Source organism: Clinocottus analis, unplaced genomic scaffold (genome assembly GCF_023055335.1).
Source record: "Clinocottus analis isolate CAN_PGR_092001 unplaced genomic scaffold, fCliAna1.0.p SCAF_15, whole genome shotgun sequence".
In the NCBI taxonomy this organism is placed as follows: domain Eukaryota; kingdom Metazoa; phylum Chordata; class Actinopteri; order Perciformes; family Cottidae; genus Clinocottus; species Clinocottus analis.
Window position 1 is genome coordinate 457934 of NW_027175876.1, and position 16709 is coordinate 474642.

Consider the following 16709-nt stretch of genomic DNA (forward strand, 5'->3'; position numbering starts at 1 on the left):
TTAGGCCCAACTCGCAGGAGCGATTTAGCTAAACAGAAGTGATGAACCCGACCTGAGTGACGCCTACAATCAGCCAGGAGAGATGTCAAAGAGTCTTTATTTGTCTGACTTACGTACACATTTATGATTCACACACTTTTGAGTTTGACAGCTGCTTACATATCATTCTCTTCACACTGCGGCCAAATGCAGAGATCACAGGTTCATCAGCGCTGTTGTGTTTCTATCTCTGTTTATTGCATTCCTGGAATTACTTGTTTTCCTTCTGTTTCAGATTCGATACCCCGGACATGACTGGTTTTCCCCGTGCGTGTGCGTGTGTGTGTGTGACGGCCCGTGAGTACTACAGGTGTGTAGTGATTGCACAGCACCTGGGCCGGCGAGTAGAATAAGAGGCCAGCACTGGCAGTTGGGCGTGGCGCAGGTTTGGGGGAAGGGAGGCCGGTGGTTGCTCTCTTACTTTGGTTTCAGGTTTGGTTTGGTTTTCCTTCGTTTGCACCGACAACACTTGCACCCCACATCACACACATGCACATCACTGATGCTACTGACTGCCACATTCCATACTGTTACCTGTTTTCTTTTGTTAAGCTAAATAAACTTTATTTTATTTCCCCAAACGTCATCTGTGCCAAATTTTGTCATCGCCAACGAGCCAGGTTGTGACAAATTTTGGCACAGACGACGTGGCAGTCAGTGGTGTCAATGTGCATGTGTGTGATGTGGGGTGCAAGTGTTGTCGGTGCAAACGAAGGAAAACCAAACCAAACCTGAAACCAAAGTAAGAGAGAAACCACCGGCCTCCCTTCCCCCAAACCTGCGCCACGCCCAACTGCCAGTGCTGTGCAACCACTGCACACCTGCAGTACTCAGGGGCCGTGTGTGTGTGTGTGTGTGTGTGTGTGTGTGTGTGTGTGTGTGTGTGTGTGTGTGTGTGTGTGTGTGTGTGTGTGTGTGTGTGTGTGTGTGTGTGATTATTGGTCGTCTGTCTCTCTTCGATTGAAGTGGGCGGGACCAGGGTTGAGTCTAAATTAAAGCAAAATGTGTTGAAGTTCAACTTCAGGTTGCATATTTAACTTCATTCATCAGATCACACATAATAATTGCTCAAATCTAAATGTATTAAGGAGTAAAAATCTATCTAAAGAGGCAGTGGGTGGCTTCATGTGTTGTTCTGAAACTCAATACACAGCTTTATATTCCTGCAGGGTCCTGACATGAGCACGAGGGATCTTTGTGAAGAAGAAAACCTGGACGGTGCTGCCCTCTGCTGGCCAAGTGCAGCCACACATGCTGCGCATGCCGGGTGCTCCACAGCTCCAGTGATGTGCTGGAGATCTGTGTGCAGATGGGCAGACCGTCCCGGTTCTGCCTGAAGGTCTCGTTTGCTTGGTGAGGGGCGCGTGGAGGCGTCCGTATTGAACCAAGAATATTCATATGAACGGTTTAAAGGGTTCCTTGTGGTTTCTCCACATTTTAAATGTCACAATAAGTACAGACTCGAGGGAAACAACCGCAAAGCAAAGGAGGAAAAAGGCCCATTATTCCACAGGAAATGTGATGTTTATGTTGGTTCTAAACTAAAAGACAGCAAAAGGTCATTGGGAGGTCACATGGTGTCTTAGCGTCATAATCTGCTTATAGCACTTCTTCATTATATTTTTAAGCACTCAGACATATTTATAATGATTTGCAAAGACACATTTCAAAGTGTCAATAGACTGAGAATAAGTGAAAGTATGACAATGTTTTGTGTTTACTTGACTGTGATTATAATGCAAATATTACAACATAGGAGTTGTACATTATGCAATTATGATGATGCTTGACCTCATAAGTCAATATGAAATGTTGTATAAAGTGTTATGGAGTATTGTGAATACAGCATTATAATGTGTGTAATGCATTAGGGGTTATAAGTGGTAGAAAGGTTTGTTTTCTTTGTTTGTGTCAACAATGGTGTTCAAGGAGTCAAGAAAGACAACATTAGATCAACACTTGGATTCCTATTTATTTAAAAAAAGAACCAGTCATCCAAAGATGTTTTTTTTCTTCTTTAAAGTCATCTGACTGTTTCTCAAATGATCTTTCAGATCACTTTTTCAACATTACATTCAAATAAAACCCAAATCAAGACACAGCAGACGTGTCATGCCTCTGACACAAAGCAGTGGTATTAGAAGGTAACACTTTAGCATGAGGTTTAGACAAATAAACTGCTTCTGCATGTCTGGATTAGTACAAAATAAATAATAAATAAAATAATATGGCTGTTTATTCCCTGGTTCTTTTCCCGGCTAAAATCAGCCTGCAGTGAATCCAGTGATCTGGAGAGTCACGTGTTCCCTGACCGTTGGTGTGTATTTGTGCAGCCCTATAATGAAGTGTTACCTCTTTGCAGCCGGACAGGCTCTTCAAACACACACACACACACACGCACGCACGCACGCACGCACACACCACATCATGCATAAATAGTGGAGCGTGCATCAAAGTCCGGCTGAGGGCTACAGCGCCACCATCTGTCCGTCCCGCTGCTGGCTCACGGGCAGCAGGCCCGCGGGTTTGAGGGCGGACGGGATGGGCAGCTCGTGCACGCTGTCCGGGAAGGTCGCGGGGCTCAGCTGCCGCAGGACCGTCTGCATGGCGGCGAGGGCCAGCGGGGCCGGCCTCCTCTGCGCCAGGTACGCGTAGGTCTCCTCGCCCAGCAGCTCGCTCCAGCGGCCGGGCTCCCCGCTCAGGGCCGCCTTCATCTTGAAGTGCGCCTTCACGGGCATGAACATGAGCAGGTTGTCCAGACACTGCCTGCGGCCGCGCGCCCCCTCCCCTTTGCCGCGGACCCCGAGCTTCTCCAGGAGCACGTCCAGCGGCGTCAGGCCGTCGCGGTCCTGGGCGTGCGGGGACGCGCCGCTCCCCAGCAGCATGACCACCGCCTCGGGTCGCAGCAGCTCGCAGGCCAGATGCAGAGGGGTCCGGCCGTCCTCCATGTGGAAGCAGCCGGCTCGGTCGGCGCGGGAGCAGGAGGAGGAAGTGGAGTAGGAGGAAGGGGAGGAGGAGGAGGAGGAAGGAGCGCCGGCTACCCGGTGTGTCTCCTGCAAGATGAGGCCGAGAATGCAGCGCCGGTCGTAGCGGACGGCCATGGCCAGGTGCGGGGCGGCGGGGGACGGGCAGCGGCAGAAGCGCTCCCCGGGCCTCGCCAGCGCCTCGTCGGCGTACCGGGTGAGCAGGTAGCGCGCGTACGCCTGGTGGTCGTGGACTATCGCGTAGAGCAGCGCCTCCGACGGGGCGTACGTCCGGTGGCTGGCGTCCTCCTCCCGGTAAAACGTCTCCATGGTGCGCATGTCCTCCAGCATCCAGACCGGCTTCAGGTCCCGCACGGCCCGGTAGAAGAGCAGCGGGAAGGACTCGCAGTGATCCTCGAAGCTCGGAGCCGGAGCCGACGACGACGACGCCGCAACACCGACGGCGAGAGAGGACGCCATGTCGACGACAAAAGGCGTGTGTGACCCCTGAGTTTACAACTTGCGGTGGGCGACGCCGCGACCCTTCACTGCTCCCGGAGCCATTGCTTCAAGAGCCGGGAAGTTTCCTCCAGAAACAACGAGGCTGCCCTCCCCGGTCCCGGGCTCCACAGTGTCAGTGTCGCGGGGAGAGAGACTCACATTCCTGCGCGCTGCTTGACAGCTGCGGAATTCAATCTCTCTCTCTCTCTCTCTCTCTCTCTCTCTCTCTCTCTCTCTCTCTCTGCAGCGTTGAGCTAATGCGCATGCGCATAACACAGTCACGTCAAAAGGAGTCTTCGGAAACTTTATTGACAAATGTGTCCATAGTATACTTCAGAGGGGTTTATAACGCCGTCACAGCGGGAACCGGAAGTGATAACGAGAACGTTACATTGTTTTTTAGAATCATTTGGAGATAAAGTTGATACATTCGATGGTTGTGTTGTGTTGCTACAATGTATCAATGTATAAAGATACAGTTGCTTCATTAGTTTTGAACAAACTCACACTAGTTATATAGATTTTTATATTCTGGGCTAGACAAAATAAATGAAAAAGACACATTTTTATTGGTTTGTATTTATTCAGGAAAACATAATTTCACTTTTCGAGTTACATACATTTTTCATCTAGCTCAAGCTTAGACTTAATGACATTAATCACACAGGGCAGTGTTATAGCTTATCAATATAAGTATAATGAATACAAATCACAAATGCACTATGCATCCCTCCCTTCTTATTAACCCTCATCCACCTGTAATATATTGTTTAGAAGTAACGGCCAAGACAAGACAGTTAATGTGTAAAAGGTAAAAAAAAAGAGCAGTCAAAACTAAAAATTAAACATGTATACGTTACAGCTCGGTAATTACATGTTTTATAGTATGCAATACAGGATGAAAATATTCAATTCAATGTTCTCATGCTGAAGGTGACCCATTATCTTGCCACCATGTGGTAATTTATCCGAATAGCACTTTCAATTTGCTGCGTGAACATAAACATTTGCTTCCTAAACTGCTCATTTAATAATTCACATAAAGATACACGTACCCCATTATAGGCTTGACTTGACAACAGCAGAGTATATAGTCTTCCAGAGTTTAACCCACAACCCAGCGTGCAACACAGGTGTTAAAAGGGTTAAATACCAATACTGTTCTCGATGAGAGGGGGGTCCAGGTAGCTGTAGGGTATTTCAAGCGGCAAGTTTCTGGTTGAAATTGCCTTGCTGAGGTCGGACAATTCTGCTTGAAATTCCTTAATCATCTTCTTTGGAGCTGCCTCCTGGAATCGTTCCTCAGGGTAGCCCATGGGAACCTGGCAGAAGAACAAAAGGAAACGGTGAAATCAGATTTTTTTTAAAAGCACTTTCAAAATGTGGACGCGTTCGTCATCGCCAAACTTACCCTGTCGGAGTACGTTGTTGAAAGTACGCAAACCAGCACTGCGAACTTGACTGTTTCACCAACATTTGGGAGGGTTTCCAAAATGGTCTCCATGCTTGACTGCCCCTTAGTGGACGGAGGAGGTCTGCGCAGCAGTATTGGACCATTCGGCACCCAGGAGAAGTAGTCAAACTAAATTAAAGAAATACATTTCAAGATGTAACAACTTTGATAGAAACAATTTAAATGTGCTCAGCTAAATGATCAGAAATAAATACATATTCCAATGTCCCAACTTATTACCTGCCCATTGTTTACTGCAGCATGTTGAACCGTCACTGTGAAGATCACCATCGTGATGAATTTGATCACCTCCTTGACAGTCTGAAAGCCGGCTGGAATTCCTGTTGGCAGCACAATTACTGTCAGATAATTATCGGCAATCGCTATTTTCATTGCAAATATACACATGCTTATTGTTAAACACCTGAGGCTTTGTTTTCCAGGAAGCCATGTGTGAATATTTCCTTCATCCAGTCCTGCAGCTCGGTGTCTTTACGCACTTCACCGTCGGAGGGATAGTAGTACTCCACTACCGCCTTCACGAATCTAGTGAACACAAAATAATTAGATGTACATTCTGTGTACGTGAATAAGACAGAAAGTTTACCGTTTAAGTCAGATTATGAGCCGCTACTGTCTTTGGTGGGTGTCCCCGCTGTAGCCAGCTAGCGCAGCTGCTAGCTCCCCGCTGCTGCAGCTGCTAGCTCCCCACTGTAGCAAGCTTGTGCTGCTGCTAGCTCCCCACTGTAGCAAGCTTGTGCTGCTGCTAGCTCCCAGTTGCTGCTAGTAGCTCCCCACTGTAACAAGCTAGCGCTGCTGCTAGCTCCCCACTAGCTGCTGCTGCCCGTGACACCGCCGCCTGAGTGGGGCGTCGAGTCAGGGCTGGTCCCGCTACCTTTGGTAGTTGTCGGGGAACTAGCAAGAGGTACCAGGGAGCTAGCGGGGAGCTAGCGGGGAGCTGACGGGCAGCGAGCAGCAGCACTAGCTGGCTACAGCGGGGACACCCACCGAAGGTAGTGACGGTAATTACACAGTAAACTGAACAGCGTGTAACCCGACTTTCACGGTAATCGGTTGCTTGTAGAATGAGTCACTTTGGACAAGTGAACTAGTTGTTGAAAGATAACCTGTTGATGATGTTCCACAGCTTCAGGCCATCGTCTCTGTAGTAGAAGTTGGGGATGGAGTCAAGCCCTCGTGCAGTGATGTTCTCTGGCAGGCAGAGGGAGCTGTAGGTCGTTTCAGAAAGATTCCTTCTCATGAGCTCCGTCAGTCCGTTGTATCCAAGTGAACTCTAATAAATCATAAATGGACACACATTTAAAATCAAACACTTTTAAGTAAGAAAAGAATGCATTGTATTCAGAAATATGTATTTTATAGATCCATACTATGCTCAAAGCCCCTTCTGGTCCAAAAAGATCTTTGCGGCCTGCAGTGTTGATGTACAGAGTGGTGTAGAAGTGTGGAATCAGCAGCTGTGCAGAGAAACAGAAGACTTTCATCAGGCAGCACATCCTGTTTGTGTTGATCTCCAAAGGAATCCAGATGTAATCAAAACTGAAAACTGGCTTTCTTCAAGTCCTTAGTGAGGTCTGTTTAAGTAGTCTTATGAACCCCAAATGAGTTCTAATACTTTTTAAACCAACTTGTATAACGTATTTTGATCATAACTATTAACATCTAGCATGATATGAGCAAGATTTCCCAAAAATGACTTTTCGAGCCCCCCCCCCCCCCGAGTTTTTCCAACTTCCCTTAACAACAACCTCCAGAGTAAACCTAAACAATCAATAATAAAACAATACCTTGACCTGTCACCAAGGATTTTAGTAAAAAAAAAACTGTGTCGTTCGGTTGAAAAATGGAAAAGTTATAACCTTTATACCTAAATATGCTCGGATTGGGGCATGCTGGGTATTACAATTTACATATATTTCTACTAATATACAACCCATAAGGATCTATCGTACTTCATAACAAACTCTTGTCTCGTGTCTTTTATTGAAACGCCTTTTCTGTCATTTCCTGTCTCTGCTCTATTAACATACAAAACCCCAAAAAAGGCAGATTTAAAAAAAAAAAAAAATGTAAACGTGCACCAGCAATCAAACCTTGTAGAAAGGATGAATCACGGAGAAGCTGCGGAGAGCAGCAACAGCAAAGACCTCTGCCAGAAAGTGAGTTTTCATGAGGTGTTGGACTGCTTCGTGGTCCATGGTATCAGCATTTTTAATGAACATCTTGGCGAGCAGCCAGTCGGTCTTCGAGTCGCTGGGCAGAAAGATGGGGTTCCGCTCGGAGGGTTGTTGGTGCAACTGGAATTTGAAACACATTTCGTTTTTTGGAGGGTCAAATAAGTTCAGGTGGACTTTTTGAAAACCTCGCGATGCACCGTGTTAACTGTGTCAATGATCACGTGACTAGACCTGTATCGCGATGGGCATCAGTTTGTTCTCCGGGTTCATGTAGAACAAACAGAGACCAGCAGTCACGTGCAGAGGTTCTCCATCATAGGCTCTCGGGGTTATTCCATCCATCTTCTTCTGGTCGGAGAGGAATATATTGCCTTTCTGTGCATGGGAAGGAAACGGAGGAAAGTGTTTCAAACGCGGTAAATCAATGGGGATGATGAACACAGAACATTGTCCCTCAAAGCAGAGGTTACCTCCAAACTAAAGCCCCACTCTTCTTCTTTCATACCTTCATTTCCTCCTGCAGGGAGCTTCCCTTCTTCAGGAACGGCTTCACCATCTCCTCTGTGACGGGGAAGTTCGGGGGAAGCTCTGAGCAGCGCTTGATCCCATTGGGATTGAGTCCGTTCAGAAACTGGTATCCAAAAAAGTCATCGTCCTGCCAGTGCTCTGCGACATAGTCTGGAAGAATTGCAGATTCGATATGTGATACAATACCTATGTATAGATTTAATGTCTAACTTTTTTTTAAAGTACAACATGTTGATAGTCATTGCTCTGTCCTGAGAGATGTTTACTTTGTATTCAGTATTCAGCTGAATGCACCTTTGTAGTTAAAAGTGTTCCTTGGGTTTTCATTTTGGGATCATTTTAAATTATAGCAATATTAGTCCACTGCATTCATTTAAGATGCAATACATAAACTATTAAAATAAAGTGCTTTTCATACTTATTGCATTAATATCATTGCAGAAATAACTGTTGTTGTGTTGACCTGATGACAGAATCTGCCAAATGCTCGTATTCATTAACTCGATATGAAATGAGGTCACTGGCATTATTGTTGTGGGTGGTGCTGAGGATAACAATGTACCTGACATTGGTGTCTTTTTCCACCAGAAGATGTTTTTCATTTCTTCAATGCTCTCCCATTTTTGAGTAGATTCAAGCATCCCCTTGAGTTTGAGTTCAATACCACTGAAGTAAGACAAAGGTATACACAATACATGATTAAACAGCTGAGTTTTACCTCCAGACATAGAAAATATAACCGGTTGTGGAAACATTATCTATGTAGACACACCTTTGCAATTTCACAAAATCTATTTCGGATGCTTTGGACAGAGGTATGCGGATCTCAGCCGGGAGCTGAAACACATTATGGAAATGGTTGATGTCGGAGAGCCCTTCAGCCAGAACCTCCCATCTGAAAAACACATTTAAAAGTTACCAAAAGGCTCTTCAGGTGATTTCTGAGACCGTATCAGCAGCAGCTTCTGGTCCATACTGCACAGATACAAACTGACCGGTACAAGCTCTTTTTAACTTTCAGCTCTTCTTTGCGGTGTTCAATCAACAGATGATGGTCCTCCTCAAAGCCCTTCAACGCTGAGGCATGACGGGAACTTAGCATTAATACAATTTTAAAAAGACAAAATGTATGATCTTCCATGAACTATTTGGGGAACTTGACGCTGACCTCTCCCTCCTCTGAGCTCCACCTCTCCTCTGGAGATCCATCTGTAACAGGGGAAAAACATGTCTTCTCCTTCAGGCGTCGTCACCACTATTTTGGAGAGGTACCACTCATTTTCTGGTAAATAGGAATATGGATCTTTCTCCACTTTGACCAGCAGAAGTTTCCCCAGAGACCGATTGGTGCTCACGGTGTAAGTTCCTGTCTTAAAACAAAGGTTAATGTCAATTCAAACAAACAATTAAAAATATAATACAGTTCAACATGAATGTTATCGTGTTGGAAATACACATTTACACTAATTATTCTGACTATCCCGTGATCTAAGGAGTGCAAATGTCCGCACAGACCGGACAGTCTTCTTAAATAGTTATTTTAATATTAAAACACATAAGGGTCGGCTCAGAAAACTAACACGGCGGCCCAGAAAACTAACACAAAAAGCTAACACAAGAGGTGCTAACAGAAAGCTAACGCAAGAGGAAGCGTAAGGATGTTTAACAGTATTCAACTTACTTTTCCAGCTACAAAGTCAATGCCATAGTTGTCCAACTCGGTTCTCTCACTCTGCCCTTCAGTTCCAAACATGGTGACGTATATGTGGTCCCATGTTCCTGCGTTGGTCATGTCACCCGTTGTGACCTGCAGCTGGTACTTAGCCATGGTCAGTCTGTGGAAACTGTCCAGAAAAAGAAACACATTCAGATCTCTAAATGAAGGAGTGAGCGCTCAAATTCTCTGCGAAAAAAAGACATAAATTAATGCTGTTTATGTATTTTTCACCAAAAAATTGAAATGTGCAAATCATGAATTTACAAACGCTTTTGACAGTTTTCCAAAAATGTTCTTCGTCCTTCTTTGTCCAAGATTATCCGGTTTACACGACTACACGTGTAGTATTCGGATCAACTGTCCAAGAAGAAAGAGAAGTTCCTACTTACACCTCACGATGAAGCTCTTGGTCTGTTCAGGTTGCCTCTCTGGACTCGCTGACTCGTCAGTCCTGCACAGTCTCTCAATGCGATCTCTGTCAGTGTGGCGCTCGTCCGATTCTCACTCTTATTTATAGTGCGACTGTGTGTTTGCTTATCTAGTGTTCGAGACTTGGTAGTGCCGCCCTGATTACTTTCTGAAGAAGTACTTTATTATCTAAGTGAGGTGGAATACAGGCTTTTCTTGTGTATACTATCAGTGTCTGCAGTGGGTGAGCCAGCAGATGGTTAAATAATAAAGCCTTTCCTCTTAAGTGTTAATAACTCACCTGCTGTTAAGTAATAAAGTGCATGAATAAAATAATAGATACATGTAAATACATGTCTGAAACCAAATTTTGTTTTAGTAAAAAAAAATGTGGTCTGTCATGCCTTTCACCAAAATGATAAAAATGGGACTGAGAAATGACTTCATCCTGCAGATCAAGCTTCACGGAGTGCATGCAAATGAAAAATGACAAATTACAAACGTTTCAGCTCGAGACCCTTCATGCGAGCGACTACAGGAAAGATGAGACACGAGAGGCTGAACGAGTGTTTAGGGCGGTTTACCCAGTTTATCGTCAAAGGCCTGCACCCCTTTATCAACAGTGGACTCAACACTAAGTCTGTCAGTGTTTATTGAGTTGTTTAATACAAAGTTATTAATGGTATGGCTGAGTTGTGCATGATCACAGAGACCCAGCAAGGTCACTGGACAAAGGGGGGAGAACTGAACATAATGAGTAACCCACTCTGTTGCACAATTTGACAGATCCCTTACCAAAACAGATAACATTTATTACAGAGCAGGGAAACATCCACAAAGTCCAACACAAAGATTTAAGGAAAGGTGATCAGACCATGAAGATAAGTATTTGCAAGTAGGCATTAGAACATTGGGTGTAAATGTTTTACCTTGGTATCCTTTGAGCTGATGATGTGAATCATATCATTTCCATGGTATTCAATGGACGTTCACCCAGTTAATAAGTCACTCAACACGATGAAAGGCACATTTAGATTTGATACCAGCTAGTACCACACTGACTGATGCACAGTTAGATTAGAGTCCTTTTGTTATAGTTCGGTTTAGGTCAAACCCAAGTGACGACACGGTAGGGTGAAGAAATGGATTTTTTTTTAATAGAATAATTGGTAGGGCAGGAGGTGAATGCAGGTTGAAGTGACGTGAGCGGCGGAGGCCGGCACAGGGAACGAGGTTAGATAAAAGTCAATACAATATAAATCACAAGAGTCCTCTAAATCAGTGAGAGGGTTTAGAGAGGCCGAGAGTCACAACACCACTTGAAATAGCTGAATAATCTGGCCAGTAGAGAGAGAGGGAGGGAAACCTGGGGGGGTTTTAACAGGAAGGGTTTGATGGGATGATTGTGGACAGGTTGTGGAGAGGATGTGCAGGTGCGGAGATGAGCCACAGGTGCTGGAAGCCACGCCCACGGCACACACACACACACACATAGGGGACACAAAAGGCACAGAGAAGGACTGGAGTCACAGCCGACTCCTGATATAACATGTTGGAACGTCGTCATATCCAAACCAACAGTTTGCTCGGCTCGAAGAAGAAGGGTTAAAATCAACACTATGCCAGTGTTTATATAATCCACTCGGGTTCAGAGTTAAATTTACACTTTGGATTGTGTTAATATTTTAACTGTTTCATAGCGTTAAAATCTAATACGCAGTGTTGTCTTATGACACATGAAAGTGTATTTTTTACACTGAATTGTGTTAATATCCAACGCTCACAGTGTTGTTTTATGACGCATGAAAGTCTGAATACACAACAGGGATAAGAACTTAGTTCAGGGTTTCACATTTATAAAGTTACACCGCTGAACTGCATGCTGGGTCATCCTGTCAAACTCCATCGGACAGAATCTCACAAGATGTCAGTAAAAAAAGAAAGATTGCGAAATAACCGTGGGTGTAGATAACTTAGTCAGGAGTGCATTGCGTTAACTTACCGAAACAACTCCGCCCCCAGAGCTTTTTCAGCACCCAGAAATCAGGTGACAAAGGGGGAGGGGCTAACACCACCTGATTTAACTTGAAGTCTAACACCACACTTGACGTCAACACGTAATTTTATGCATAACAACACATAATTTTATGTAAAGATAAACAGGTAAGAACATATTTTGTTCTTACCTCCTCAAATGAAAGAACACTCCAGACACTTTCTCCACCATCACCGTCAGTTGAAAAAGAAAGACCGCGAAAAAAAAGGGATGTGTAGATAACTCCGTCAGGAGTGCATTGCGTTAACTTACCGAAACAACCCCGCCCCCAGAGCTTTTTCAGCACTGCCAGTGCTTTTTTAACACCCAAAACAACACTGATCAACTCAAAATATTTCACACTGTAAAATTAACACTAAGTAACACTACTGATTTTGCTGTGTATACTGTATCCATCTTTGCAATGATCGTATGGAAACGCTCAAACTTACTGGTGAGGAAGTCACAAATCCACAAGCTGCACATCGGAACACATTTCTATCCATTACAGATGGGATTCGCCCCTTTTACTTTAAGAGCCAAGTCCTCTGAGGCCGGTATCTGTCTTGATCATGTCTGTACGCAGCCGGAGAGCTGCAGTAATGGTCTTTGATCACACTGTGGCGGTGGTGACTTACTGAATGTGGACGCAGGGACGGATGTGCGGGGTTGGAACAGATTCTAACAACGCGCATCACGACTCGTCTGGTCTGACACGGGATGGTCATGGTATGAATAATGCAAGCGATCGGTTGCAGGGAAATACAACAGGGGAGATAAAACCCAAAATGTAAGAAAATAAGCTTATGAGTCAAATGCTGACAGAATGACCCCATTACCATCTGGATATCTTGTCTAAAATAAGGAGAGAGAAACACGTTATTGTGCGGTTATATTTGTGCTCCGGTGACATCTGTTTGAACACATTCTCATGAATTAGTTCATTTACATTCTGCGAAACACACTCATCTGTTTGCTTTCCCAATGTGTGTGTGTGTGTGTGTGTGTGTGTGTGTTTAGTGCAGAGCACAAAGTCAGGATGTTGGTTTACTGAGGAAGTCGTTTGTGTACCGATCAAACAAACCAGATACAAGAGATTGATTTAAATCTCAGACTTGGAAAATATGGACAATGTGGGAGAAAAACTCTCTTTCTATTAGCTTGTAGTTACTGTCCTCATCGGTTCTTCATGGTATGGGCGGTAAAGCGTCCGCACCACTCTCAACATGAATTATAGACAACGGGCAAAACAATTCAGTTGAGGACAGACAAGGAAAACAGACAACTCCAGAAAAATCTGCCATCTTGAGATCCACGAGATGTGGTGGAAAGCTCGGGAAACGACAAGACTTCCAAAAGACATTTATCTTGAGGGAAACATTGTCACTTATGGTCCACTTACTAGCCAAAAAAGGCCAAGAGATGTTGTGGAAAGCTCAGGAAACGACAATACTTTCAGTAGACATTTATCTTGTCAAGAAACATTGTAATTCAAGGTCCTCTTACTAGCTAAGGAAGGCCAAGAGATGTGGTGGAAAGGTCAGGAAACGACACAACTTACAAAAGACTTTTATCTTGACAATACACATTTTACTCAAGGTCCACTTACTAGCATCGGAAGGAGATGTGTTGGAAAGCTCGGGAAATAAAAAGCCTTACAAAAAACATCTATCTTGAGGAAAACATTTTATTCAAGGTCCACTTACTGGCCAACGAAGGTCAAGAGATGTGGTGGAAAGCTCAGGAAACGACACAACTTCCAAAAGGCTTTTATCTTGACAACACACATTTTACTCAAGGTCCACTTACTGGGCGAGGAAGGCCACGAGATCTGGTGGAAAGCTCAGAAATCGATGTGGTGGATAATCTTGGCAAGAACCACTGTCAATCAAGGTCCACTTACTCGCTTTTTCGATAACTTCCACATCTTTTCAATGCAATTTCAAACGAGTATCTCACACGGACATCAGAGCGTGTAGCTGCGAAATTTCTCCGCGTGACTGATCACATTGCCACCGCTAATGGTCTCCTCTAATCAAAAGATCCCTGTGATTAGAGCCGCGGGCTCTCGTCGGCCTCCGGATGGGCCTTTGATTGAATTTGCATTTGCAGGGCGGTCAGTGACGGGCTTTTTCATCCTCAGTAATTACACCCTTCCATCCAATTGAATTAGACGTCCGCAGTGGAGCTGGCTCAACAAGCACTCGGCGCCCCGCTTTGAAACGTAATGCGAGCGCCGCGCATCTGTCCGGTGGTACCCGACTCCCTTCGCAATGGCGTTCGTTTTAATTCTCCCGCTAATTAAAAGCATTGGTGTCCGACGACCTCACAGATCATCTGTGTGGGAAGCATCTGTTCGAGGATGCTGGTCTTTGTCTTTAACCACAGAACACTAATGGTAAAAAACTAAAATGTAATGCTATAATGTACCTGTAAAATATATTAAAATACAACAATACAAAGCAAGTTGAAGTACTCTTCTTTTATTTTACATTTTAGAACTTCTCAACCTTGAAAAAAGACTCAAAATCGGCTGAAAAATTAGGGAATCGTCAACAAAAAATGATTTAAAATATGAATAATGGAGCGATGAGCTTGATGGAGTCTTGTCCGGTGAAAAAACATTCTCACTTCAATGTTAAAATGTTTCACCCTCTATCACTAACGCCGGGAGAAAATCACCTTGAACACGTTGAGAACCAGGGATTGGAGCAGAGAGACACGCCTACCTTAAATAAGACACGCCCACTTTAATTAAGACACACCCACCTTCAGTAAGAGACACCGACCTTCAATAAGACACGCCTACCTTCAATAAGACACGCCTACCTTCAATAAGACACGCCCACCTTCAATAAAACATGCCCACCTTCAATAAGAGACACCTACCTTCAATAAGACACGCCCACCTTCAATAAGACACGCCCATGTTCAATAAGACACGCCCACCTTCAATAAGTCACGCCCACCTTCAATAACATCTGTGAGCAGCATGAAGCTACACAAGGACCCACACCACTCAGACAAAAGCAACACAATGAAATCAACTAAACCATAATCAGATGGGTGAAAATCAAACAATAATGTCCTCATGTAAGTGATCAGCTGTGGTTTCATGGTGACATCTATCTATAATCTATAATCTAAACGTACGGCATTGGACAATACATATCTCGAAAGGGTTGTTTTCCCCTTAAGAAAATAATTCTCAGACTGAGCCCGAAATCTCCACTTCAGCAGCTCTAACATCTAAACTTTCCAGTTTGATTCCAATCTATATTCTGAAGGTTTTTATAGTGGGTTGGTTCATATATCATTCATACAACGTTTTATTCTTAAAACCATGGTGGAAATTGTTTTTTTTTTCTATGGCAGTTTATGGAATGATAAAAGGAGAGATCCAATATTCGCTCTGTAAAAACCTTTGACTCGAATGTGTCAACAGAAGGAAATAAGGATTTCTTTTGATCCTCTGAGGTCTTTGTGTCTCACGACTGTTGTGCATAAGAATCACATCTGGTCGATGTCATGTCTGCTGTCTTTTATTCTAACCACCACCCTCATCTTTTCTCTTGTGTGACTAAACTGAACCACAGAAGTGGCAGATTTAGAAAAAAAAAACATATATGTATATATATATATATATATATATATATATATATATATATATATATATATATATATATATATATATATCATTTTAGCAGACGCTCATCCACACATATTTATGTATTTAACACATACTGCAGAATCTTCTATTTCTGAAGTCCTGAGTTTATTCAGAGCAAAATAAAACTTGTGAACCATATACAGATGACAGGTGTAGCTAGCTAGCTGGCACTGTTAGCTAGCTTGCACATGGCCTGCTAGCTAGCTAGCTAGCAGGCCATGTGCAAGCTAGCTATATTGTGCTATATTAGGCTAACAGCATTTATTTTCTCGAAACTTTCCTTTCATTTTGGTTTCTAAACATTTTGGTGAAGTAAAGATTTTCATCCTAGCAAAATAAAAATTCCTGCGGTTGCTGGAAGTCTGCCAACATAGCGACGACATGTGATGCTAGTCGGCCTGTAGCATCCTCGCTAGCTAGTTAGTCCTATTTGCAAGGCAGCAAATATGATTTATGCCTATGTTCACTTATTGTTAAGCTAAGTCGAGACAACTTTCTTTATATAGTCTCAATATGCACAGTATAAGAAACGCTTTGTGACTATAGTCAAGAACTAAATTCTTCTAAAAGCGAATCCACAAATTCTGGCGGTTCGACTCAACCTTGTGATCAGTAAAATGTAAAAAGGATGCCGACACCTGAGAGTTATAGTTTTTAAAAGACAAAAAAAAAGTTATCGAATTAACAAAAAAACCTCCATTCAATAGAGAGCTCCATCTCCTCCAGCGTCCCTTATTAAATATTGAAGGCAGGTTCGCCTTTAATCAGCGGATCGGAAACAGTAGCGAGCAAGAGAGAGAGAGAGAGATAGAGAGAGAGAGAGAGAGAGAGAGAGAGAGAGAGAGAGAGAGAGAGAGAGAGAGAGAGAGGATTTCTACCCCTTTACATTTTGCTGTAGCAGCAGAATCAACTGGTTTTATGACTAGAATGGTTTGAAGGCTTAAAAAGAAAATGCTCGCTCATCATCAGTGAGCGCTGCCTCCAGCTCCCCCTCTAATGTTTTAGAATAAACAAAGCAAACTGTTCCGGGTCTTCACACAAGGAGAAAGTACTGGGGGATATTTACTGCCCCCAAAAGTCTACATTTACTTAGTTTGAAGGGGTTTCCAGTTAAAGAAAAGTCAGCAGGGAGCGCTTTCTTTTCCTGCTTTTTTTCTTCAAGGGTAAAAGAAAAACTCGGCTCAAGCTGCTGGAAAC

General features: G+C 43.8%; 2 protein-coding genes across 2 annotated transcripts; both read right to left on the bottom strand.

Annotated features, from left to right (window-relative positions):
- Positions 1–1991: 1991 nt before the first annotated feature.
- zgc:112001 (uncharacterized protein LOC550384 homolog) lies at positions 1992–3697 on the bottom strand. Its single transcript, XM_068577174.1, has one exon. It carries the CDS (start codon positions 3480–3482, stop codon positions 2508–2510), a length of 975 nt encoding a protein of 324 aa, XP_068433275.1. The 5' UTR covers positions 3483–3697; the 3' UTR covers positions 1992–2507.
- A 525-nt stretch (positions 3698–4222) lies between these two features.
- Positions 4223–9435, bottom strand: LOC137785927 (hydroperoxide isomerase ALOXE3-like). The gene is made up of 14 exons (XM_068577498.1): positions 9364–9435; positions 8851–9052; positions 8678–8759; positions 8455–8577; positions 8245–8348; positions 7660–7832; positions 7386–7529; positions 7071–7274; positions 6348–6434; positions 6084–6250; positions 5381–5502; positions 5197–5297; positions 4915–5085; positions 4223–4825 (listed from the first exon to the last, which is right to left on the bottom strand). Exons 1-14 carry the CDS (start codon positions 9433–9435, stop codon positions 4649–4651), a joined length of 1929 nt encoding a protein of 642 aa, XP_068433599.1. The 3' UTR covers positions 4223–4648.
- Positions 9436–16709: the final 7274 nt, after the last annotated feature.

What these genes read in the sequence shown, in the direction of transcription:
- zgc:112001 (XM_068577174.1), bottom strand. Translation starts at nt 3,482, where the DNA reads ATGGCGTCCTCTCTCGCCGTCGGTGTTGCGGCGTCGTCGTCGTCGGCT.
- LOC137785927 (XM_068577498.1), bottom strand. Translation starts at nt 9,435, where the DNA reads ATGTTTGGAACTGAAGGGCAGAGTGAGAGAACCGAGTTGGACAACTAT. An exon ending in CAGAAGGGGCTTTGAGCATA is followed by an intron (nt 6,251 to 6,347) that starts GTATGGATCTAT and finishes ATGATTTATTAG; the next exon opens with AGTTCACTTGGATACAACGG. An exon ending in CTGTGGAACATCATCAACAG is followed by an intron (nt 5,503 to 6,083) that starts GTTATCTTTCAA and finishes TGTGTTCACTAG; the next exon opens with ATTCGTGAAGGCGGTAGTGG.